This window comes from Nerophis lumbriciformis, linkage group LG08 (genome assembly GCF_033978685.3).
Source record: "Nerophis lumbriciformis linkage group LG08, RoL_Nlum_v2.1, whole genome shotgun sequence".
Lineage (NCBI taxonomy): Eukaryota > Metazoa > Chordata > Actinopteri > Syngnathiformes > Syngnathidae > Nerophis > Nerophis lumbriciformis.
Window position 1 is genome coordinate 34,849,667 of NC_084555.2, and position 25,334 is coordinate 34,875,000.

Below are 25,334 nucleotides of genomic sequence, written 5' to 3' on the forward strand. Positions count from 1 at the left end.
GTAAACAACTAAAAACGAAAGTTGTGGGCTTTGTTTTCTTTAAACGCTTACATTTGTCTAAATATGGCTAAGGACACGCATTATTGTGGGTTTCCTGAACGTCATCTTCATCAATAAAGGAAAAATAAACTCCTTCAGCCATTTTCAAGTATGTTTCTTTTTTTTTGAGTCGTCAGCTTGAGGCGTCCCTCTGTCTCAGACTCCCTAGTCGTCATGTGACATGAGTGCGTGTCTGTTATGATTTTGCTTCTTGGTTACGATGACCTGCCTTATGTGGCCTTTGAATGTTAGGCTGAATGTTTCACTCTAACCTTAGCCAATTGTGATTCATCAAACAAACCCCAACCAATAATCATCATGGATTTTCCCCATATGTATGGATGTTCTCATTCATCCAGGTCATTGTATTTTTGGGGGGGCTGGATTCGCAGTCCATTTTTTCTCTTTGTAGCTTTGATGTAACCTACCTCGCTACATGGGTCTAAAAATAGCTAAGCTACAGGAATCGCTACTTGTTAAAAAAACATGAAGCTTGTTACTGCCAATCACTGATGAAGTTATTTTTTACAGTCATCAATATAATAAATATATTTTATTAAAAATACATGTATATTTCATTAGTCTTTTAAGTTATTTATTCCCGTAGAGTTCCCATGCTTTGTACATCCGTCTTAACTTTCTCAGGTTGGGTTTCTGAAGTTCCTGCAGGGACAAGAATGCTTAGTCACCATCAAGTCATAATATTAAAAGCAGTACAGCATTTTGGTACCTTCTGGTTCGGGTCCAAATGGACGACGTCAACAAGGGGAGCAATGGATGGACGACCATGTGCGCACTGAAAGGGCAGCTGGCAAGAAGACAAGGACGCTACCAAGCTGTGGCACTCATCTCGGTTCAGACGGTCGTTGAATTTAATTGCGCCTGTTGACAAGTGTAAAACTTTCTTTTTTCAAAACGGACACTTGCCAAATGATGATGATGATGATAAGATGAAGGGGAGTTTGTCCTGACCGTGACATGCTAGAGAGGCGAGCACTTTCAGCACCGTGAGAGGTAAAGTTCCTCTCACTCTGCCAGTGGAGCGTAGTAACTGAAGCAAAGAATACAGAAAGATCTTTATACTCCAACACTCCTTTCCAACAAAATGTGGGAAATATACCCTTAAGTCACACAAAACTGTCATCATGGATGGACGATAATAAAGATATAGTTATTCTTATTTATATTTCTTTGTTGGCTATGGAACATTTTAAAAAGTTTCAAAATACAATAGGTTCTGTACTGGAATGTGTGCAACATTACAGGAACTGTACCACCATACTGTACATCCCAGTCTCACCTCCATCTGCTCTTGAAGGTAATCCTGTGGTATGATTGCAGATAGTAAAACAAAAACACAAAAGGTGAGACACTCACACTTATCTGATTAACTTTAACACCAAAGTTAAACAAAACCCCCACCTCGACGACACGTTTGATAACAGATGGCCTCTTCCGCCGTAGCTCGTTATTTTCTTTTTCCACGAAACACACGGGGACTTTGCCCACAAGCACGTGGCCATCCTCCGACTGTGAGAAAGTCACTTCCAGGCCCAAGTTCCACAAATGAGCCTGACAAGACCTGTTTATGATGGAAGAACAGGAACCTCAGTTCAGCGAGTTTGTTATGTTGCATTTGAATTTATGGTTATTTTAATGACACTTAGAGTACAAACTCAGCCACAGAATTAGGTAACACCTGCAAAATCCAGTACACAAAATAATATAAAAGTTTGGTTGAAAGAGTAAGATTTCATTTATATACAGTTTTTGTTACTCATCTGTTCCAAAAGGTCAGACAAAAAACAAATCGTACAAAAAGTGAAACAATTTTTACGAAAATAAACTGTAAATACTCAAAAAAAAAAAAAGGTTAGCAACTCACCAACATGTAAGATTCTTTGTCTGGGCACCTGATATTGCGGAATAACACGTCGGCAAAAATACTTTTTTATTATGCGCAATGGCTGTAAGATGCTATATGAAAACTCAGGCAAAAATACTTTTTTATTATGCGCAATGGCTGTAAGATGCTATATGAAAACTCAGGCAAAAATTGTCATCAGAACAGAATCATATTGTATGACAAGTGGGACGTACCAAAATCAAGGTACCATTGTTTTGTTTTGATTCGAATATAAGATGGCATTTTTCCTAGATAACAGTTTGATAGACAGACAATCTTATTTTTAAGGTAGGGATGGGCAATATCACCTAAAATCTATATCGCAAAATATATTGCAGCGTCCTGCGACAAAGGCATATATCACAATTTTTGTTGTTGTATATAAATAGTAATACAACTATTTCAAAACGAGTTACAAAGGCTTCTACTTGGGCTGCTGACAATAACATAATACTTCATTCCCAGTTGTATTTTTTTAAGCAAAACTATTATTAATCTACTTGCGCATTTACTGTTAATATCTGGTTACTTTCTGTTGTAACATGATTCTATTTACAATGATGTTCAAATGTAATAAGCACCTACTCTTCTTTTGTTTCGATACTTTACATTTACATACATTTGTGTATCGATCCAATACCAAATACAATCATTATAGGTGCTCCACGCTCCACTCTTCATCAACGGCACAGCTGTGGAAATGGTAAGCAGCACCAAGTTCCTGGGGGTGCAGATAACTGACAATATAACCTGGTCCCTACACACCGGAGCTCTTGTAAAAAGAGCTCAGCAGCGCATACACTTTTTGCGTCGGATGAAAAGAGCACAGCTCCCTCCCCCCATTCTCACCACATTCTACAGAGGCACTATAGAGAGCCTGCTGACCAACAGCATCTCTGTCTGGACTGGAGCCTGCAATGCCTCAGAGTGGAAGTCTCTGCAGAGAGTGGTGAGGACGGCTGAAAAGATCATCAGGACTCCTCTTCCTCCTATCCAGGAGATCGCAAAAAGCCGCTGCCTGACCAGGGCTCAGAAAATCTGCAAAGACTCCTCCCACCCCCACCAAGGACTGTTTTCACTGCTGGACTCTAGAAAGAGGTTCCGCAGCCTCCGAAGCAGAACCTCCAGGTTATGTAACAGCTTCTTCCCTCAGGCCGTAAGACTCTTGAACGCATCATAAAAATCCCCTCAACTCCCCCCAAAATGGATTAACTCGCTGGAATAAAAAATACAATATAACAAACATCCATAAACGTGGACGCATGTGAAAAAGTGCAATATATTTATCTGTACAGTAGCCTATTTATTTACTTATATATGCACCTTATTGCTTTTTTATCCTGCACTACCATGAGCTAATGAAATGAAATTTCGTTCTTATCTGTACTGTAAAGTTCTAATTTGAATGACAATAAAAAGGAAGTCTAAGTCTAAGTCTAATGTTGGTCATACCAATGCTGATAATCATACTTCAAATTTCCAAAATCATTGAATGATTCAATAGTTGATCACAATTCTAATCATACATAAACACAGGATGGTGGTGTAACAATATCAATTTAATATTGAAATTATTTTCTAATATTGGATCGGATTTAACTCCTTTAGTGTTTTCCCATTAAGCCCTCCTGTGTCCAGGCACTTATTTCCTGAGTTAGTAAACAATAGCAAAAACAACAAAAGATTTTGTGATAATAAAAAAATATATAAATCTAATCACTGTAGTGTCAACATTATATGGATATTACACTTTGTGTTGTTACTGTCGATATTTGTATCAATCCTCGGTTTACTTTCAAGACCTCGATCTTAGCGGTTAGGATGTTTAGCTATTCCTCGTTGTCTAATGATAATAGTACTCGTAAGAAACATAGTCTATTTACTGCCATGAAAATGAGGATTAGTAAATTAGAAGCAGCTTTGCATTGCAAAAGAACATTAACCGCGAGCTTAAGCGAATATGCTACATTGCGTTGAGGACACGGACGTTCGCTTGTCCTTGTCAAATTTGTGGGACACAGCTAAAATTTGTCATCTACATGTGTTATCACGATATAATGATAGTATTAAAATCTCTATTGTCTGCCAAATTGATATGATTTACAGTGTATTGTATATAGCAGTGGTGTGCCGTCAGAGCCAGCAAGGCCTTCTCTGCTGGCCTAAATCATGATCATAATTAAAGATAAAAGTATTTTTTTAATTTACTTTCCCTAAATATCTAAAAGTAATCATATTCTCTAAATGTCATATTATGCTCCTTCCAGTGCTGTTGTTTTTAGGTTATAGAGTTTTTATCCAGTCAGAATTCAGCTAGCTTATGTTGCCATGCTGTACGAAAAAAACCAAGCTTTTTTAATTTAATCAAAAACTAGTAGTTTGAAATGATACTGTATACGGTGTATCTTACTCTTAGCCAAATTCTAATTTGTATAACGTTGTTCTTTATAGACCAGATATAAATTGTACTTTTTATGGAATCATTTTCAAAGCATTAAATTAATAGCTTCCCTTTGGAAGCAATACTTCTGCTTGAATATAATACATATGCTAACAAAAATGTAGCATTGCACATTTTGTATGCAAATAAACAATCTCCAACATTGAAATCAATAAAGTACAAACTTCAGTCTTGAATAACATACTTCTGTAAATAAAAATAAATAAATAATGAAGTAAACATTGAGAAGACTATAGTTTGTTTTGGTAAGTGGATAAAGGGGTTCGGATTTTTTCACATTTCCCACAATGCATTCCCGAATAATCATATACCGTATTTTCCGCACTATAAGGCGCACCGGATTATTAGCCGCACCTTCTATGAATTACATATTTCATAATTTTGTCCACCAATAAGCCGCCCCGGACTAAAAGCCGCGCCTACGCTGCGCTAAAGTGAATGTCAAAAAAACGCTGCGCTAAAGTGAATGTCAAAAAAACAGTCAGATAGTTCAGTCAAACTTTAATAATATATTGAAAACCAGCGTTCTAACAACTCTGTCCCAAAATGTACGCAAATGTGCAATCACAAACATAGTAAAATTCAAAATGGTGTAGAGCAATAAATAGCAACATAATGTTGCTAGAACGTTAATGTCACAACACACAAAATAAACATAGCGCTCACCTTCTGAAGTTATTCTTCATTCGTAAATCCTTCGAATTCTTCGTCTTCGGTGTCCGAATTGAAAAGTTGCGCAAGCGTGGGATCCAAAAATGGCCGGTTCCGTCTCGTAGAAGTCATCGGATTCAGTGTCGCTGTTGTTGTGCAGCAGTTCTGTGAATCCTGCCTTCCGGAAAGCTCGGACCACAGTTGTGACCGAAACTATCTGCCCAGGCATTTACGATCCACTGGCAGATGTTGGCGTATGTCGACCGGCGCTATCTGCCCGTCTTAGTGAAGGTGTGTTCGCCTTCGGAGCTGTGTGAAAAAAGCCACCCGGCCTCTTCGCGTAAACTTCCCTTAACCACTCGCTCATCTTTTCTTCATCCATCCATCCCTTCGAGTTAGCTTTTATGATGACGCCGGCTGGAAAGGTCTCTTTTGGATGGGTGGAAGTTAGCATGGCAAGCTAGAACCACAGTGAAGGATGACTCCTCATTCCCTGTGGTGCGAATATTCACCGTACGTGCTCCCGTTCCACAGTGCAGTTCACAGGAATATCAGTTGCTGTGAAATACGGTAGTAATCCGTGTGCGGATGAAGAGATTGCGTCTTTTTATGATCCGGATCCTTGTCGCGTAGTAGGAGCCATTTTGTGGTCTTTACAGATGTAAACAGGAAATGAAACGTACGGTGATATCCGCGCGTTTTTTCTTCTTCTTCCGGGGGCGGGTGAAGCGCTTCCTGTTCTATGGGGGCGGGTGAAGCGCTTCCTGTTCTATGGGGGCGGGTGCTTTCCTTGGCGGTTGCTTGCGTAGAAGAAGAAGCGCTTCCTGTTCTACCGGGAAAAAAGATGGCGGCTGTTTACCGAAGTTGCGAGACCGAAACTTTATGAAAATGAATCGTAATAAAGCGCACCGGGTTATTAGGCGCACTGTCAGCTTTTGAGAAAAATTGTGGTTTTTAGGTGCGCCTTATAGTGCGGAAAATACGGTACAAGGGCGGAAGTTAGTTAATGGCTAATTGTTGCCAGTAATTTATCCAGTAATATTCATAATGCAGATGATGTGTGCCCTTGTCAACTGCCACAATCGAGATGGGAGAGATATTCCTAGCTTGTATCGCATTCCTAAGCGTACTTCTGGACAAATGGAAGTGGCTGAAAAGAAGAGCTAATGGCAAGACGAGCATGGACAGCTGCAATCAACCAAGATGTGATGTGCTGACGACGTCGTGTTTGTTCTGATCATTTCAAGTAAAACATTTTGTAAGTTAAAAATAATCTAATATAAATAACTGCCCAACTTTGATTTAACTTGATGTGCTTGGTGGAAGAACTTTGATGGTAGTTGTAACGTAGTAGTACTCACTTCTCTCTGTGGCCTCCACATATAACAAAAGTGAAGCGACATGTGGAAAACATTCTCACAATCCTGCCTTGCAGTCTCAGTGTGCTGACATGTCATTAGATTGGTTATCTGTGATTATCCTGAGTGTCAAACTTGGGTCGGATCATTTCTGAGAGTACAACTCTCGACTGGCTTGACGACACGATGTCCACTGGGTTTATACAGATAAACATAAACGTAACAAACCCATCCACAAAGCCGTCATAGCTTTCTAGACTGTTATAATTTTGAAAGTCTTTCGCAGTGTAAAATGGGCTTGGTTGAACAATTAAGTAGTTCACAAAGTCCGGGTATGAGACATCGAGGAAGATGTCGTGGTCTCTGCTCCACTCAGAGTTGTCGATCTTGTACGGATCCTTACATCCAATTACGGCTGTTTGCTCCTTATAACAACAAAGGGACTTCTGACGGCGTGGCGTGGTTGGGAGAGTGGCCGTGCCAGCAACCTGAGGGTTCCTGGTTCGATCCCCACCTTCTACCAACTTTGTCATGGCCGTTGTGTCCTTGAGCAAGACACTTCACCCTTGCTCCTGATGGGTCGTGGTTAGCGCCTTGCATGGCAGCTCCCGCCATCAGTGTGTGAATGTGTGTGTGAATGGGGGAATGTGGAAATAGTGTCAAAGCGCTTTGAGTACCTTGAAGGTAGAAAAGCGCTATACAAGTATAACCCATTCCTTATCTAATGACTCACAGTATTTCTCCATCCTATCACAGCCGGTGCAATGTTATTTTCCACTGAAAAGTTCGAAATTATCACATGAATGAAGACCCTCGCCCTTCAAAATGGCTTCTGGCATGCACTTCTGGGAAAATCCGAATATCTCTAGTGGATAGAGCAAACACAGCCTTTTTCATTTACACATCTTGGCGGTGTGCAGAGCAACTGCTTTAGTGAACACTAACCATTGTTACCTTATGTAAATCACTAAGGTGATTTTTAGCCCGTCGTTCGTTTGTCTTGTTCGCCTCGTAAAGCGTTGTATTTCCAGCACTCGGCTGGAGGCTTTGGTTTCAAATGCTGGAAAAAGTTTGTTGTGCTGCTGCCTATTTGAAACAAACTTTGCAGCGTGCAGTCACTTGTTCCACGCCTGTTGCCGCAAAACCAAACTACCGACAACACTTTTCTTTTCTTAGGAACAAACGTCTCGTTAGCGTTAGCCATGTTTTGCTATGTGTGCCTCTAAGGAAGTAAGGGGATGGCACAAGCGACGGAAGCTTCTGAGGGTCAAAAGGTATGCCAGAGCTAAAGGACAAAAATATATATACATTTTTTATTTTAAATCTTTTGCAACGATAAAATCGATATATCGTCCCAGGCCTACACTCAAGTAAGTGTTTCAATAGCTATGTCTCAATTTGGTGGCTGTATACTTCACAGTGCGCATTTGTCGGGTGCTGAGGTCATCGCAACTCGCAAAGGTTATCCCAATTCAAAAAGTTCAAAGTGTCCTTTGAATCCGGCCGACGAATGTGTCCTTTTCTCCCATTAGTAACAAGTGTACATGTCAAGTATCCTTCGCATCCTTCCATATCCCTAGATCCTTAACACGTCCAGCTCTGAAAAAATATTTTCTACATGGCGGCGCTATGCGGAGCGGAGAGAGCGATTTTAAAATGGAAGTATAGCTTTAGTTCTTCATTTAAAACATCTAAAACCAGACAAGTAAAGCCTTCTTGCACAGAGATATTTTTCAACGTTTGGAATTAAAGCTTTGCATATTTTTCTTTTAATTTTTAGAGCTAAATAGCTTGACTCATATCTTATTATTGTGTGACTGGAATATTTGATCTTTTGTGAACTATTACAAAACCATTACATACATTTTAACTCATTGCATATATAAATAGACCGATATTGTTTATTTGTAGACACTATGTGCATTTTTTAATTTCATTGGAATATATAAACTTTTATATGTGTTTAAATCGCTGTTGTTAATGGGATCTTATTTTTACGTTTGCTCTGCTATTCTGTTTAGGAAAATTAAGGAGGAAATGGACTTCTGAAGACAATTTAAAGAACAATAGAACAAAAATAAATTGATATAACATTTATGCAGATTTGGATGATCATTTGAGAGCATTTGTTTACCTGCATAGATTAATGAATAAAGTACTAAAACTACAGGTGTTGTGATCCATTTCCTGTCTTAATTGCAACAATTCAGAAATAGGTGAATATATTCAGTTATTTTAAATGATATTCCACTTAATATTTACAAGTATATTCAAAAGTACAACCTTTTACAACACGATAAGACAAAATCAACTGCTGTATTGTAGAGTAAAGGGATTATTTAAAATAAAATAAAATAATAGTCTGTGTCTTTACAGATTACATTTCTATTCCCTATTACTTTACAACATGTTTAACAATATCTGAGTAGTACTGTGTGATGTTACTGTATGGTATCCAACAAGAATAACCATGACGACTTCTGTCTTTCTGGAACATCATCTGGATTGTGTTCAGCGTGTTTTTGAGGATACATACTTTATGTCTAATTACATCATCATTAAGTAAGTTTGCAAAGCTGATTGTTGTATTACTAAAATTACATTATATTTAAAAATGTACTAATAAAGCCATTATCATTCAACATTTCTCCATATACTACTTCACAGCTATTAAATAGGAATAATAACTTAAAATGTTTTTCCTTGCTTTATAAAGAGAATCATGGTGCCTCCAGTTAATAATAAATATTAATTAAAAATGTAATATAGAATGCAATACATAACGTGTAGAAATACTAACAACCTCTTATTGCTGAACTCTACAGCATATTTAAAGCAACTTTTAAGAATAACAAAGTTGACCAGAGTGCTCTGCAAATTAGGTTAGTTACACTATAAACTAGTAATAAAGTGTTTCACTATATTATGTTTAAAAATACAAGATTTCTATCTGAGCAGGAGATTAATCTGTCGACAGCAACACACAGACACACGATAAATCTAAAACCATTTTGCGTCATAATTTTAGATTTTATTAGGTCTATCTCTTGTTTCCACTTTGTGGACCTGCCCGCAATATCGAAAGCCTGAGGTTGTGAACACGTGACACAACTAGGAAGTGTTGCGAAGGCTGGACTGTCCCAATTCACATCGCTCCAGCCACGACTAGAGGACTCTCTCCAGGGCCCACACTTCCTCGACCGCATGGGCTAGGTCCTTGGAAGGATGCAGCCAACGGATTGAGATGTTGAGGAAGTTAACAAACAGCAGAAGAGGAGTTTTGACACACATTCCAAGAGAACGGTCATCATTAAAGCAGAATCGTCCAAGTGTCGGCCATCTGAGAAATATGATTCATAAATTATGATGAATTAAATATAATTTGACTTATATGAAAACTATGGTATTTTTTTGTATTTAAAAATATATCTGCCTATGAAAGGTTTGGGAAAAAAATTATTTTAATGTTTTTTTATTTTTATTTTCTTGAAGGCTGTTTTATAATAGAGTCAGCACAGTAATTTTTTTTTTGTCTGAGGCATTTTTCAGATGTACCTAATGAACTGTCCAGTGTCATTGAGTATGTTGTGCAATAACATATACAATACCTCAGGAGCCTTCGTTCCTCTTCTGTCACACAGACGTGAATAGGTGGTAAAATGGTGGATGAACAAAGCCGTCTCTCCCCAGGTGCGTTTGGATTATCTTCAAAGGAATCTATAATGGTACAAAGTGCTGCATTACCAGGGATGTGAGCACCCTTACAGGCATACTAGCCAAACTTGAGACCTCCGAATTCGGGAAAAGGGGGGGGGGTGTTTGGTGGTAGCGGGTGGTGTATATTGTAGCGTCCCGGAAGAGTTAGTGCTGCAAGGGGTTCTGGGTATTTGTTCTGTTGTGTTTAAGTTGTGTTACGGTGCGGATGTTCTCCCGAAATGTGTTTGTCATTCTTGTTTGGTGTGGGTTGACAGTGTGCCGCATATTTGTAACAGTTTTAAAGTTGTTTATACGGCCACCCTCAGTGTGACCTGGATGGCTGTTGATCAAGTATGCTTTGCATTCTCTTGTGTGTGTGTAAAAGCCGAATATATTATGTGATTGGGCCGGCACGCTGTTTGTATGGAGGAAAAGCGGACGTGACGACGGGTTGTAAAGGACGCTAAAGGCAGTGTCTTTAATGTACGCCCCCTATATTGTTGTCCGGGTGGAAATCGTGAGAAATTCGGGAGAATGGTTGCCCCGGGAGATTTTCGGGAGGGGCACTGAAATTCGGGAGTGTCCCAGGAAAATCGGGAGGGTAGGCAAGTATGCTTACAGGTAAGAGGAAAATTTAAGAAAAAAAAAGAGAAACATTTCTATCAGCACAAAGTGCTGCCACGCAAACCCCAAAATAAAATGTTGAAAATCAAGACTACATTTCCTGAAATATAGTGCATTTCAACACTATATATATAATTATCATTGTATTGGACATTTTCTAATGAAGTATAGTCAAACTAAATTGTCTCTGATTTATTGTGAGAAGCTCGGGCATCTCAGAAGACAGTTCGCATTCACAGCAGGTATGAAAGGCAAAAGGCGCAAAGTGACAGATGTGTCATTCTTTTATACAATTCAAGCAGGGGGAAGGGAGTAATCACTGAACAAATGACTAAGCAGATGTCGGGGACTTTGACCAACCTTCAAATACTAAAGCATTGTACATTCGTACATGAAGTTCTCTTAAGATTAAAGCATCATATGTTAGGTTTGATTCTAAGTCTAAGTTAGGTTCATTCCTGACTAAAACAACTTCTAAATGTTATACCATGCATATAAATGTTTTCGAATACATTATCAGCTACCAACCTCTTTTGGCTGTCTTTTTGACACTTACATATCTCATGTAATGTACCACAGATTTGTTTTTCCATCCATCCATCCATCCATCCATCCATCCATCTTCTTCCGCTTATCCGAGGTCGGGTCATGGGGGCAAAAGCCTATGCAGGGAAGCCCAGACTTCCCTCTCCCCAGCTACTTCGTCCAGCTCCTCCCGGGGGATCCCGAGGCGTTCCCAGGTCAACCGGGAGACATAGTCTTCCCAACGTGTCCTGAGTCTTCCCTGTGGCCTCCTACCGGTCTGACGTGCCCTAAACATCTCCCTAGGGAGGCATTCGGGTGGCATCGTGACCAGATGCCCGAACAACCTTATCTGGCTCCTCTTGATGTGGAGGAGCAGCGGCTTTACTTTGAGCTCCTCCCGTATGACAGAACTTCTCACCCTATCTCTAAGGGAGAGCCCCGCAACCCGGCGGAGGAAAGTCATTCCGGCTGCTTGTACCCGTGATCTTGTCCTTTCAGTCATAACCCAAAGCTCATGACTATAGGTGAGGATGGGAACGTAGATCGACCGGTAAATTGAGAGCTTTGCTTTTCGGCTCAGCTCCTTCTTTACCACAACGGATGGATACAGCGTACGCATTACTGAATACGCCGCATCTGTCAATCTCACGATCCCCTCTTCCCTCACTCGTGAACAATACTCTGAGGTACTTGAACTCCTCCACTTGGGGCAAGATCTCCTCCCCAACGCGGAGATGGCACTCCACCCTTTTCCGGGCAAGAACCATGGACTCGGACCAGGAGGTGCTGATTCCCATCCCAGTCGCTTCACACTCGGTTGCGAACCGATCCAGTGAGAGCTGAAGATCCTGGCCAGATGAAGCCATCAGGACCACATCATCTGCAAAAAGCAGAGATCTAATCCCGCTGCCATCAAACCGGATCCGCTCAACACCCTGACTGCGCTTAGACATTCTGTCCATAAAAGTTATGAACAGAATCGGTGACAAAGGGCAGCCTTGGCGGAGTCCAACCCTGACTAGAAACGGGTCCGACTTACTGCCGGCAATGCGGACCAAGCTCTGACACTGATCATACAGGGGTTGTTTTTTTTAGTAGGTAATTTAATTAACAATATCATTGAAAATCTAATGTGACATTCTATAACAAGCATATAAATACTGTAAAAATACAATTGGTTGGGAACTAACAGTGTTCGGATTGTAATCATCCAAATATGATTAGCAGCAAAAGTAGACAGCTGTCAACATTGTGGCTCAGAGAACGGAGACGACAAGTACTGTAAGCTAGCTAGATGTTTAGCTAACTAGGGAGCTTGTTTGGGTGCTTCTGATCGTCTCCCCGTCCTGAAACTCAGTGCGGCGTTCAGGCAAGGGGAACAGCGAGTACCTGCGGCTGAGGAGAGCGTTCAACAAATTGTGTATAGCTCGTATTTTTATTGATATTTCTTTTCTTTTTTTTGCAAGTGCATAGTGCAAGTGATATTTTGTCGCGATAATTAATATTTAAAACCGTGGATTTCCGCGTTTCCGGGACATTTTCCATGCCTGATTACCAACATACATCTACTGTGTACCGTATTTTCCGCACTATAAGGCGCACCTAAAAACCACAAATTTTCTCAAAAGCTGACAGTGCGCCTTATAACCCGGTGCGCTTTATATATGGATAAATATTAAGATTCATTTTCATAAAGTTTAGGTCTCGCAACTACGGTAAACAGCCGCCATCTTTTTTCCCCGTAGAAGAAGCGCGCGGTGCATGCTGGGATATGTGACGTTTCATTTCCATTTGTGTGTTTATGTAAAGACCCCAAAATGGCTCCTATTAAGTGTGTTGTCTGTCTAATTATAAATAATGCAGACGAGGCGTGTTAACTGAGTTCTCAACGTTTACTTACAGCGTGCTCATAACCACATTCTAACTCCCAGCATACAACAACGCTTCTCAGGGCTACCGCGCATGCTCGTAACTATCGTTGCATGCTGGGTAGTGTAGTTGTTATATTTGCTAGCTCATAACAGCACATTGAGAGACACGCTTACGCGCTTAATTCAATACTCGCCGTCATTCCGGGTGGATTGACAAAAGACCTCCAGCCGCTAGATATTGGTGTCAACAGGGCATTCGAAGCTAGACTGCTAACTGCGTGGGAACAGTGGAGGACGAAGAAGCGCGCGGTGCATGCTGGGATATGTGACGTTTCATTTCCATTTGTGTGTTTATGTAAAGACCCCAAAATGGCTCCTATTAAGTGTGTTGTCTGTCTAATTATAAATAATGCAGACGAGGCGTGTTAACTGAGTTCTCAACGTTTACTTACAGCGTGCTCATAACCACATTCTAACTCCCAGCATACAACGCTTCTCAGGGCTACCGCGCATGCTCGTAACTATCGTTGCATGCTGGGTAGTGTAGTTGTTATATTTGCTAGCTCATAACAGCACATTGAGAGACACGCTTACGCGCTTAATTCAATACTCGCCGTCATTCCGGGTGGATTGACAAAAGACCTCCAGCCGCTAGATATTGGTGTCAACAGGGCATTCGAAGCTAGACTGCTAACTGCGTGGGAACAGTGGAGGACAGAAGGCGAACACACCTTCACTAAGACGAGGAGGCAGCGCCAGACGACGCCAACATCTGCCAGTGGATCGTAAATTTGCCCAACTTTTCACTTCGGACACCGAAGACGAAGGATTTACGAATGAAGAATAACTTCAGAAAGTGAGCGCTATGTTTATTTTGTGTGTTGTGACATTAACGTTCGAGCAACATTATGTTGCTATTGCTCTGCACTATTTTGAATTTTACTATGTTTGTGATTGCACATTTGCGTACATTTTGGGAGTGAACAGAGTTGTTAGAACGCTGGTTTTTAATATATTATTAAAGTTTGACTGACCTATCTGACTGTTTTTTTGACATTCCCTTTAGCGCAGCGTAGGCGCGGCTTATAGTCCGGGGCGGCTTATTGGTGGACAAAGTTATGAAATATGCCATTCATTGAAGGTGCGGCTAATAATCCGGTGCGCCTTATAGTGCGGAAAATACGGTACTTGTCTTTTCTCCTTTTATATTTACCTGCTATCAGGTTTTCAAGACGCACTCTCTCGTGTGCAGCATGTTGGTCTAACATCACCAGAAGATTTCCTGAGAGTCAAACCACATAATTGTGAGACCCACAACAACATTGTATAATAATAACCTCTAGCTGTACCTTCACCATCAATGTCATCTGTTGTGTTGATAAGACACGCAAGGAATTTGTTATCAACTTGGTTTATCACCTTCAAATTTAAATAAAGTTGTATTAATATTATTTTAATGCTGCATCATTTAAAGCAGCTTAGTGTTGGTAAAGTTACCTTCATTGAGTGTATCATAGCCTTAGAGAAGCGGTAAGGAAAGAGGATATTGTGGACCTTAACAGCCAGCCCGCCAACTTGCCCACTTGAGATGTCCACGCCCACCTTTTATTACATGGCACAATAAATCTGTAGATGCCTCAAACAATCCAAAAAGAACACAGGACGTTTGTTTACCTCGGGAGGACACACAAACACTGGGTTGTTCCATTTTGAGTACATAGAAGAGAGTGAGTCACAGGCATTGACCTTGTCAGCTGGAAAAAAGAAGAAATGGTGGACTTAATATTGTACAATAAACAAGCACTTTGTTAGTGAGGTACCTGCGTCATCTGCCGCTGAACTAAGCACTCTTTCACTTCTGGTTTTAGGCAGGAAGGGCAGCACTAGCTCTGCCTGAAAGGGGTAACACCTGTGCTCTATCCCTGCAGCATCACACAGTGATACAATAATACATCAAAGACTTTTAGAAAACGTCAACATTTCTTGTGGGACATCAGCAAATAAGAATTCAAATCAACTTATTTTTGTTTTCATAAAGTGATATTATCAAAGATAGGTACTCGCTGATGATAATGATGACCACAGAATTGTGTGACATAGTAAAAAAGCAATACAAAGCTATCTATCCTGGCTGTTCAGTACAAAAATAGCTCAAGTGTCCCAAAAGAGAAACGAAATAAAATTTGTAAGTGAAAAGATTTACTTCCAGCACAAGCAGCAATTTGATAGTGAGTCGACAATTTACTATTTAGAAGGTTTAATATGTTTTGTTTTTTTACACTTCTATGTTCTTCAAACGTGCTGCACGCATTATCAATCATCCATCCATCCATTTTCTACCGCTTATCCCTTTTGGGGTCGCGGGGGGTGCTGGAGCCTATCTCAGCTACAATTGGGCGGAAGGCGGAGTACACCCTGGACAAGTCGCCACCTAATCGCAGGGCCAACACTGATAGACAGACAACATTGCCAATCAATCAAACTTTATTTATAAAACGCTTTTTATACATAAAATGCAATGCAAAGTGCTTTACTTAAAAACAATACCCTGATGACCCAGATCCCCCATTATCACATACGCATGGACACAAATACCATACACACACACACACACACACACGCACGCAACTATATGAACAAATAAATGCATGGCTGAGTACAGAGGAGACATGTGAGTAAACATTATCACAGGAGCCATCTATACCAGGAGGTCATCAGACCATGGCCACCAGCACGGCCGATAACCCCTGATGCAGATGGCTCGTTGGAAAGTAAAAATAATAAAAACTGTAAAATAGTAAGAATCCTGAGTAGAGATAAATGATAAAATACAATTAAGACCTATGAAGATAAAAAAATATATATATACTGTATATTAATAAATAAATAAAGATAAAAATAAAATAAATATACAGTAAATATATAATAAATAGAAAGTAAATAAAATTTTGCATAACTAATAAGATAAAAACTAAAGTACGAATGACTTTAATAAAATTAAATAATATTAGGTAAAAGCCAAATCAAAATGGTGTGTCTTAACCTTGTTCTTAAAAACATGTTTTTTGGGCTGTCTCTGTACTGTGGTTCACCCTAAAACCAGACTGAAACTTCTCTAAAATATTGCATTTATTTAAAAAATAAAATAGTTGTTTAAAAACAAGTTTTTTTTTTTTTTTAAATGGTAAGTTTGATACCGGTCTGTAATCATTAAAATTGTCAGCATCCAAATTGATTTTCTTAAGCAGGGGCCTCACCACCGCTTTTTTAAAGAACCATAAAATATTCTAAAACATTTGGTTGGAATTGAATCTAAAAGACATGTGGTGGGTTTTATTGTAGAGAAAAACCCTGTCAAGCATCTCAGTATTAACCAGGACAAAACTGTCCGGCGTTTCCTCAGGTAAAAACAGACACTAAAATGGATTAAAAGCAGTGTGAGAAGATAAAATGTCACATCTGATGGTGCTTATTTTTTCTCTGAAGTGGTCTGCAAACTGCTCACAAAGGGAGTCTGTAGCTGTGTGAGGTATATTATTAAAATCAGGGTTAAACAAGTGGTTAATAGCAAAAAAGAATCTGGGGTTATTCTTATTGTTTGCAACTACTGTGGAGAAAAAAAGTGTTTCTTACGTTCTTAACCGCCGTATTGTATATTTTTTGCTGTTCACGTATAATTTGATGGTTAGTCATTAGTAAATTTTTCCTCCATTTCCTCTCTGTTATCCTGCAATTTCTTTTTAGTTTTTTTGATTTCCTCATCATTTCTCCATGAAGGTATTGATTTTAAAATGGCCTTTCTTGATTTTAGAGGTTTTGATTAAAATTGTCCACAATAAAATCACAGGATGCAGGTAAAACTTTTATTAAAAACTCTAATAAAATTTGCAGCCACTTCAGAAGTTAGATACTGCTTAATCACAGTTCGCACTGAGGTCTCCTTTTGGATAAAAGCTGTGATATTAAAACGCAACCAAGTCGACAACAGAGGACACTGGTGGACAGACCATAAGTAATGACCAAATCCAGAGTGTGTTCTCTGTTGTAAGTTGGCTGTGTGACATGCTGGGTAAAATCCATAAAATCTAACATATTTAAAAATTCCCTTGAATCAGGGTCTAAAACATTATCAGAGTGTAGATTAAAATCCCCAGCTAAAATCTCTCATATTATATGTTTAATGAATGATTGATAAAAACTCCAAAAAATCATTCATGAAAGCAGCACATTTCTTTGGTGGTCTATAAACAGTGATGCACAAAACTGGGGGGCTGCTAAAACAATTGCATGACATTCAAAAGTGGTATAGTGATCACCACTTCTGGCTGAAAAGGCAATGTTAAAATTGGATAGAGAGGCCTAAGTGAGAACAACTGGTGCATCTGTACCCAGCCATACCTCAGTTAAAAGCAAGCAGTCTAGTTTACGGTGTAAAATCCAATCATTAATAATAAAAGACATATTGACCAGAGAACAAATATTTAAAAGTGCCATGTTAATAGTGATCGGTGTATTTGTGACTATAACGACTGGGTATTGACGTTTTGAAAGTTGTTTAAGGTTATTTAGATTTTTCAGTGTTGTGTCAATGTGATCTGTATCATTCTGTTAGTGATGATGGTGGGAGTTAATGAATTATTTGGGGGAAAAATGAGGTCCAAGTCCAGTATTGTGTATATTACTGTTAAATAACTATAGGGGGCGGATGACCTCTTATTGTTCATGTCTAACCCTGGTAGATTCATTCCTCCACTGATGACATTACTGGATAAGTACGGAAAGTTATCAGGTTATAAGCTAAATATCCAAAAAAGTTAAGTTATGCCTTTCAATTCTGCAGCTACAACATATGCCCTTTCGTACCTTCCCTTTAAAGTCTCTATGGATACGTTGGAATACTTAGGCATCTGCGTTACTAGAAAGTGTTCAGATTTATTAGGCCACAACTTTTCACCATTTTTAAGCAGGATGAATGAGGATTTTGTGCGTTGGTCTTTTCTTCCTCTGTCTCTTGCTGGAAGAATTAATTGCATCAAAATTAATCTTCTCCCTAAATTTTGGTACATCTTTCAATGCCCTCCATATATTTATCCAAAAACACTTTTTCTGGGATCTTGATTCCTCGATTCTAAAGTTTTTTTGAACAAAAAGACTCCTAGAATTCAGAAAAACACTTTGCAGTCTCCCAGGGACTTAGGTGGGTTGTCTCCAGAGGTGGGTAGAGTAGCCAGAAATTGTACTCAAGTAAGAGTACTGTTACTTTAGAGATTTATTACTCAAGTAAAAGTAAGGAGTAGTCACCCAAATATTTACTTGAGTAAAAGTAAAAAGTATGTTGTGAGAAAACTACTCAAGTACTGAGTAACTGATGAGTAACATACACACTCATATCATATATATATATATATATATATATATATATATATATACACACATACACATACACATACACATACAGGTAAAAGCCAGTAAATTAGAATATTTTGAAAAACTTGATTTATTTCAGTAATTGCATTCAAAAGGTGTAACTTGTACATTATATTTATTCATTGCACACAGACTGATGCATTCAAAGGTTTATTTCATTTAATTTTGATGATTTGAAGTGGCAACAAATGAAAATCCAAAATTCCGTGTGTCACAAAATTAGAATATTACTTAAGGCTAATACAAAAAAGGGATTTTTAGAAATGTTGGCCAACTGAAAAGTATGAAAATGAAAAATATGAGCATGTACAATACTCAATACTTGGTTGGAGCTCCTTTTGCCTCAATTACTGCGTTAATGCGGCGTGGCATGGAGTCGATGAGTTTCTGGCACTGCTCAGGTGTTATGAGAGCCCAGGTTGCTCTGATAGTGGCCTTCAACTCTTCTGCGTTTTTGGGTCTGGCATTCTGCATCTTCCTTTTCACAATACCCCACAGATTTTCTATGGAGCTAAGGTCAGGGGAGTTGGCGGGCCAACTTAGAACAGAAATACCATGGTCCGTAAACCAGGCACGGGTAGATTTTGCGCTGTGTGCAGGCGCCAAGTCCTGTTGGAACTTGAAATCTCCATCTCCATAGAGCAGGTCAGCAGCAGGAAGCATGAAGTGCTCTAAAACTTGCTGGTAGACGGCTGCGTTGACCCTGGATCTCAGGAAACAGAGTGGACCGACACCAGCAGATGACATGGCACCCCAAACCATCACCGATGGTGGAAACTTTACACTAGACTTCAGACAACGTGGATCCTGTGCCTCTCCTGTCTTCCTCCAGACTCTGGGACCTCGATTTCCAAAGGAAATGCAAAATTTGCATGGTTGGGTGATGGTTTGGGGTGCCATGTCATCTGCTGGTGTCGGTCCACTCTGTTTCCTGAGATCCAGGGTCAACGCAGCCGTCTACCAGCAAGTTTTAGAGCACTTCATGCTTCCTGCTGCTGACCTGCTCTATGGAGATGGAGATTTCAAGTTCCAACAGGACTTGGCGCCTGCACACAGCGCAAAATCTACCCGTGCCTGGTTTACGGACCATGGTATTTCTGTTCTAAATTGGCCCGCCAACTCCCCTGACCTTAGCCCCATAGAAAATCTGTGGGGTATTGTGAAAAGGAAGATGCAGAATGCCAGACCCAAAAACGCAGAAGAGTTGAAGGCCACTATCAGAGCAACCTGGGCTCTCATAACACCTGAGCAGTAGCAGAAACTCATCGACTCCATGCCACGCCGCATTAACGCAGTAATTGAGGCAAAAGGAGCTCCAACCAAGTATTGAGTATTGTACATGCTCATATTTTTCATTTTCATACTTTTCAGTTGGCCAACATTTCTAAAAATCCCTTTTTTGTATTAGCCTTAAGTAATATTCTAATTTTGTGACACACGGAATTTTGGATTTTCATTTGTTGCCACTTCAAATCATCAAAATTAAATGAAATAAACATTTGAATGCATCAGTCTGTGTGCAATGAATAAATATAATGTGCAAGTTACACCTTTTGAATGCAATTACTGAAATAAATCACGTTTTTCAAAATATTCTAATTTACTGGCTTTTACCTGTATATACATATATATATATATATATATATATATATATACTGTATATATATATATATATAGAGATATATATATATATGTATATACATATATATATATATATACATACATATACATTGATATATACAGTATATAATTTATATGTATTTATTTTTGCTGTTTTTGTTTACATGTTAAAAGGTGTTTTAATGAATATACATGCATGTTTAACATATAGATTCCTTTCTTTCATGAAGACTAGAATATATGTTGGTGTATTACCTGATTCTGATGACTTGCGTTGATTGTAATCAGACAGTTGTGATTATAACGTCCACATTTTCAAATGGAGGAGAAGAAAAGTTTCTCCTTTCTGTCTAATACCACATGAAAGTGGTGGGTTTTTGGCATCTTATTTGTCCAGCTTCCATATTCGTTTTTATACACTTAACAAGAAATATATTGGCGTCAAACTCCGTAGCCTGCTAACTTGTTTGCGCTGGCTTTCGGAGACTCTTGTTTTGAAAGCGCAGGCGCGATGGAGCGGCACTTTTATTGTGAAGACAGGAACGTCCTCATGTGCGGTCAGTCTTTAGGCTTTTGACGGGATGTACGTTTGAAATAAAAAGGTATCTTTTTTCCTTCACACTTTTGATTGATTGATTGGAACTTTTATTATTAGATTGCACAGTACAGTACACATTCCGTACAATTGACCACTAAATGGTAACACCCCAATAAGTTTTTCAACTTGTTTAAGTCAGGTCATGTGACCACCTGGCTCTGTTTGATTGGTCCAACGTCACCAGTGACTGCATCTGATTGGTGGAACGAAGTGAAACGTCACCAGTAAGGCAGACACTTTGAAGGTCTGTCTGACAGACCAAAACAAACAAAGCGTGCATTAACAGATCGATAAAAATTAGTAGCGAGCTGAATGTAGATAAAAGTAGCGGAGTAAAAGTACCGTTCCTTCTCTATAAATATACTTAAGTAAAAGTAAAAGTATGTTGCATTAAAACTACTCTTAGAAGTACAATTTATCCCAAAAGTTACTCAAGTAGATGTAACGGAGTAAATGTAGCGCGTTACTACCCACCTCTGGTTGTCTCTGCCGATTTTTTTATTTTACTATTGGGCTGTTAACATCCGTAGCATGCCACACTGGTGCTATATTAGCAACCAACCACCACCATGGCTACAGATTGAGGAGGCCTCCTGCAACTCTTCTACCCTAAAGTCTCTTATGTGCCTTTCTCAGATGTCACTGTTAGCTTATTCTGATAATACAATTGTTAAAAATTATCTTAAAATTTGGGCTCAATTTAAGACATTTTGGACTTTACTTTGTCCCTCTCTCGTCCCCAATTAACTTAAACCCTTGATTTACCCCCTCTGTTAGTGATATGGCCTTTGTAGTCTGGGAGACTGCCGGGATTCAATCCATTAGTGATCTTTACAATAATGAAACATTTGCGTCCTTCGATCAATTAGCCCACAAATTTAGTCTTCATAGAAACCAGTTCTTCCGATATTTGCAAACGAGGGACTTTGTCTGAAAGCACTCCCCTGTTTTTCCCAAAATTCCACCTGCAACCCTGACAGACTCTCTATTTAAGCTCAATCCATGTTCTAAGGGCAATATCTCTAAACTATATACAGACATCAGTTCATGCCTCAAGGTGTCTGGTGATCTGCGTGCAACATGGTCTTCTACACTCAACATAGAAATAGAGGAAGATACCTGGGACCAGGTTTTGAAACAAGTCCACTCTTTCTCGATCTGTGCAAAGCACAGGGTCATACAATGTAAGGTGGTACACTGAGTCCACTGGTCCAAAACCAAACTGGCTCGCGTTTTCCCTGGACTTGATCCAATTTACGATACGTGTCATCAAGGGGTAGACGATCTTACCCATATGTTTTGGACCTGCACTGCCCTGTCCCAGTTTGGGAAATCTGTGTTTCTTTCACTCTCAGCTGTCACTTCCGTCCCTCTCCCATAGTGGCGTTATTCAGAGTGGTACCTCCAAACGTTTCATTGCCGATCTATTTTGCTGATCTTGTGGCTTTTCTTAGATTGCTTGCAAGGAGGGCCGTCCTAATGCATTGGAAGAATCCCAGTCCCCCATCTCACTCAACGTGGATAAGAGATGCTCTGTCCTTTATGAGGTTGGAAAAGATAAGACACTGTCTTCGGGGCTCTGATACAAAGTTCACCAAAATGTGGCACTCATTTCAGGAACATGTTGATTCCTTGAGCCTGGATGCTGCTGCTATTGTTTAGGTGCACCCCATTGATCAACTTAAAATTCTCAGTTTACTTGCTAATAAACATTATACATTCCAAGGTATAGTAGTGGCGCACACAAATTTAATTGTATTATTACCTTAGTAGGGTTTTTTATTTTTATTTTTTGGGGGGAGGCGGGGGGTTAATGTATGTGAGTGTGTATGGTTGTATACATACATGCGTATCCTTGGTTTTATGTTTTCATAGCACTTTACTGTATTTGTGTGTGTGTGTATGTATGCATATATATATACTTATTATATTTTATTTTTTTCTCTTCACTGACTGTTAAGTTTAGTCTTCCTGAATTGCATCTTCGTGTTTTCTACTCCCCCTGTTGTTTGTGGTGTTTTGTGGACATTTGCATTGCCATCATTTCAATGTATACTGCTGTATGTGTTGTAAACATTTAAAATCCTAAATAAATCTTAAATAAAAAACTATAGGGGCTAGACCCAGGGGGACATCAGGATAGAGGGGCATACTGCACGCCATACGCCAGGTTGGCAGATACAAGGCGGCTGCCCTGCACATTATATCCTTCCCTCTCACTGATCCGAGCATGTAAGCTACAGTACACCCCATGTAACACACGCACGCATGCCGAATATCAATAATAATATAACATAACATTATACTGTCCTTTAATATTCTTTGCTGCGCTAAAATCAATTATGTGTAAGTAAATATACTATATACTAAGACATTGGTTCTCAAACTTTTTTCACTAAGTATCACTCCAGAAAACACTTTGCTCTCCAAGTACTACAATAATGACCAACATTAAAATACAGTAGAGTAGTAGCTATAAAGATTAATTAAAAACAAGGCAGAAATTTTATTTAAGATGTATATTTAATATTTTTGGCCACTGTAACATTACACACAGTTTGAACCGTAACACTGTGTTTGAATATTTAAAAGTGATTAGTGCAAGATGGTTCTCCGTCAGTTTTTCAAAGTGAGGTAATCAATCATGCTTTTATGCAAACCAAAAATGTAAACATTAATAAAATCTGTCAAGAATTTTACCACAGTTTATCATGATGACAGTAAACGTTATATCCCTATTAGTGTATTGTTTAAAATACGTCGAGAGACAATAGATATCCAACTGTGGGCCTGCAAATGGCCCTGCACTATTAATATTGTACAGCATTTTACTGGACATTTAGTGCACTGGTTTAATTTCTGTTTACCATGTGTACACTGATTCACAATTGACATTCTTTAAAATCTATACATCCAATTGTTCTGGGCTAGTAACAGTGTGCTGGATAACAACTCACCTGTTTTAGAGACAACACTGACGGCCATGTTGGTGACATCAGATGTGCAGCGGGCCCGCGTTTCCTCTGTTGATGGTTCCTCATATCTGCTGATACCCGTCACTTTGTTGATGTAAACAGTTTTTCCCATGCTCGCATCATAGTGATGGATCCAATCCATACATGGCCCTTCCTCAGGCGCCATCTCACAGGCATTGTTATTGCCGTCTTGTAAGCCTTTGTTACTACCGGTAATTAGACTGGAATCCTCCTGAGAAACTGAACAGGATTCTACTTCTGCATCTTCTTTCCTGCGTTGTTTCAGATGGTTGAGTTTCCCTGCTAGAGACTGCTTGGCTTCAGTTTGACCAGAGGCGTTTTTTAGCTTGGTGTATTCGGAGTGCGTTGTTGTGCTTTGAGATCCATCCTCTTCTTCATGCGTGTCTTTGAAGTCAGTCTGCAGCCGCTCCGTGCAGTGATCCGCTACAAAGTTTGTCTGAAGCAGTATAGCGTGGGTTTGACTGTCCAATGAGGGGACTTTCGGTTCAGCGGGTTTTCCATGAATTCTTCTGAACTTGTCAAGTGATCCCAACTCTTTAGATACCACTTTAGGGATCTCCAAGCAGACAGCAGGAGGATCAATTGTATGAGTTCCTTTTAAGGATCCATTTTTGTCTGCGCCCAGTGAGATCTTGTGTTTTAAATGCAGCTGGACAAAATCTGTCCTAGTGTTCAAAGAGGGCTCCTGCAGACATTTGTGAATGAATGGACAAGACAGACGTATCTTTTTGTTAGCGGTCAGCGTCCTTTCTCTTACTGCAGCAACCTGGCAGTCAACTTGGTTTGTAACGTCAGAATCACTTGTTTGATTGAGGCTGGCGTATGAATTAACATTTCCCTTGTACAATTTAATGTATTTCTTGATGCTGTCCCCTGTCGTGTAATCAGCGTCCAGTTTAGACTGATAATCAAAGCATCCTTTCTGTCCACTTATCTCCTTTTGAGATGACTTTTGACAAACACCCAAATCAGAGGCAATGTGGCCCTTCTGTTTACGATGAACAGACGACGACGCCAGTGTCGGTATAGGTGCCGCATGGACGCACCCGTCATCTCTGTTGTTTTCTCGCTCGGTACCGTCAGCTTTATACAATCTCGGTGATGCCTCCTGCAAGTCATCTTGGGAGAGCACCAAGTTCTCCCTGTGCAGGAACGCTTTTACGGCCTCCTCTACGGACAGCAAAACACCATCCCAGTCTTTGAATTCTATTAGGGTTTTGGCAGGCTCAAGACAAATATCATACTCCGCATAAGAACATTTAATATTAATGATGTAAATCCCATGAAGCTCTTGACTGCGTTTTTGCTTTGGGCTCCTGGTGGCTGACAGTTTGTCCTGGATGTCATTCCTCTGATTAGGACTGCTAATTCCACGCAGGAGGGAGTTTAGCAACTTGTGTATACGTGTCATTAAAAGCAGCCTGTCGTTTATGTACAAAAACTGCAAGCTGTTGTTGTAATGGCCCTCCCTGCCGAGGTAACCGATCACCTCAAACTGAGCACGGGTGTACTGGATTTCTCCCAGCTTCTGAGCTCGGGCGATCGTGTGTATTTGGACAAAC

At 39.7% G+C, this 25,334-nt stretch overlaps 1 protein-coding gene across 2 annotated transcripts in view; it reads right to left on the minus strand.

Moving 5' to 3' along the window:
- Positions 1-572: 572 nt before the first annotated feature.
- Positions 573-25,334, minus strand: part of mlh3 (mutL homolog 3 (E. coli)) — a 25,584-nt gene continuing 822 nt past the window's right edge. The window contains exons 1-12 of one of the 2 annotated variants that reach the window (XM_061968750.2): positions 23,734-25,334; positions 14,952-15,053; positions 14,806-14,885; positions 14,629-14,733; positions 14,481-14,550; positions 14,345-14,413; positions 10,024-10,132; positions 1,462-1,621; positions 1,340-1,363; positions 1,012-1,090; positions 770-921; positions 573-702 (exon numbers count right to left, since the gene is read on the minus strand). The exon at positions 23,734-25,334 is cut by the window's right edge and continues 821 nt beyond it. In XM_061968750.2, the coding sequence (XP_061824734.2) occupies positions 631-702; positions 770-921; positions 1,012-1,090; positions 1,340-1,363; positions 1,462-1,621; positions 10,024-10,132; positions 14,345-14,413; positions 14,481-14,550; positions 14,629-14,733; positions 14,806-14,885; positions 14,952-15,053; positions 23,734-25,334 (2,623 nt within the window). In that variant the 3' untranslated portion in view covers positions 573-630. The remainder of the gene's footprint in view (positions 703-769; positions 922-1,011; positions 1,091-1,339; positions 1,364-1,461; positions 1,622-10,023; positions 10,133-14,344; positions 14,414-14,480; positions 14,551-14,628; positions 14,734-14,805; positions 14,886-14,951; positions 15,054-23,733) is intronic. The other variant, XM_061968751.2, reaches the window with a different exon arrangement.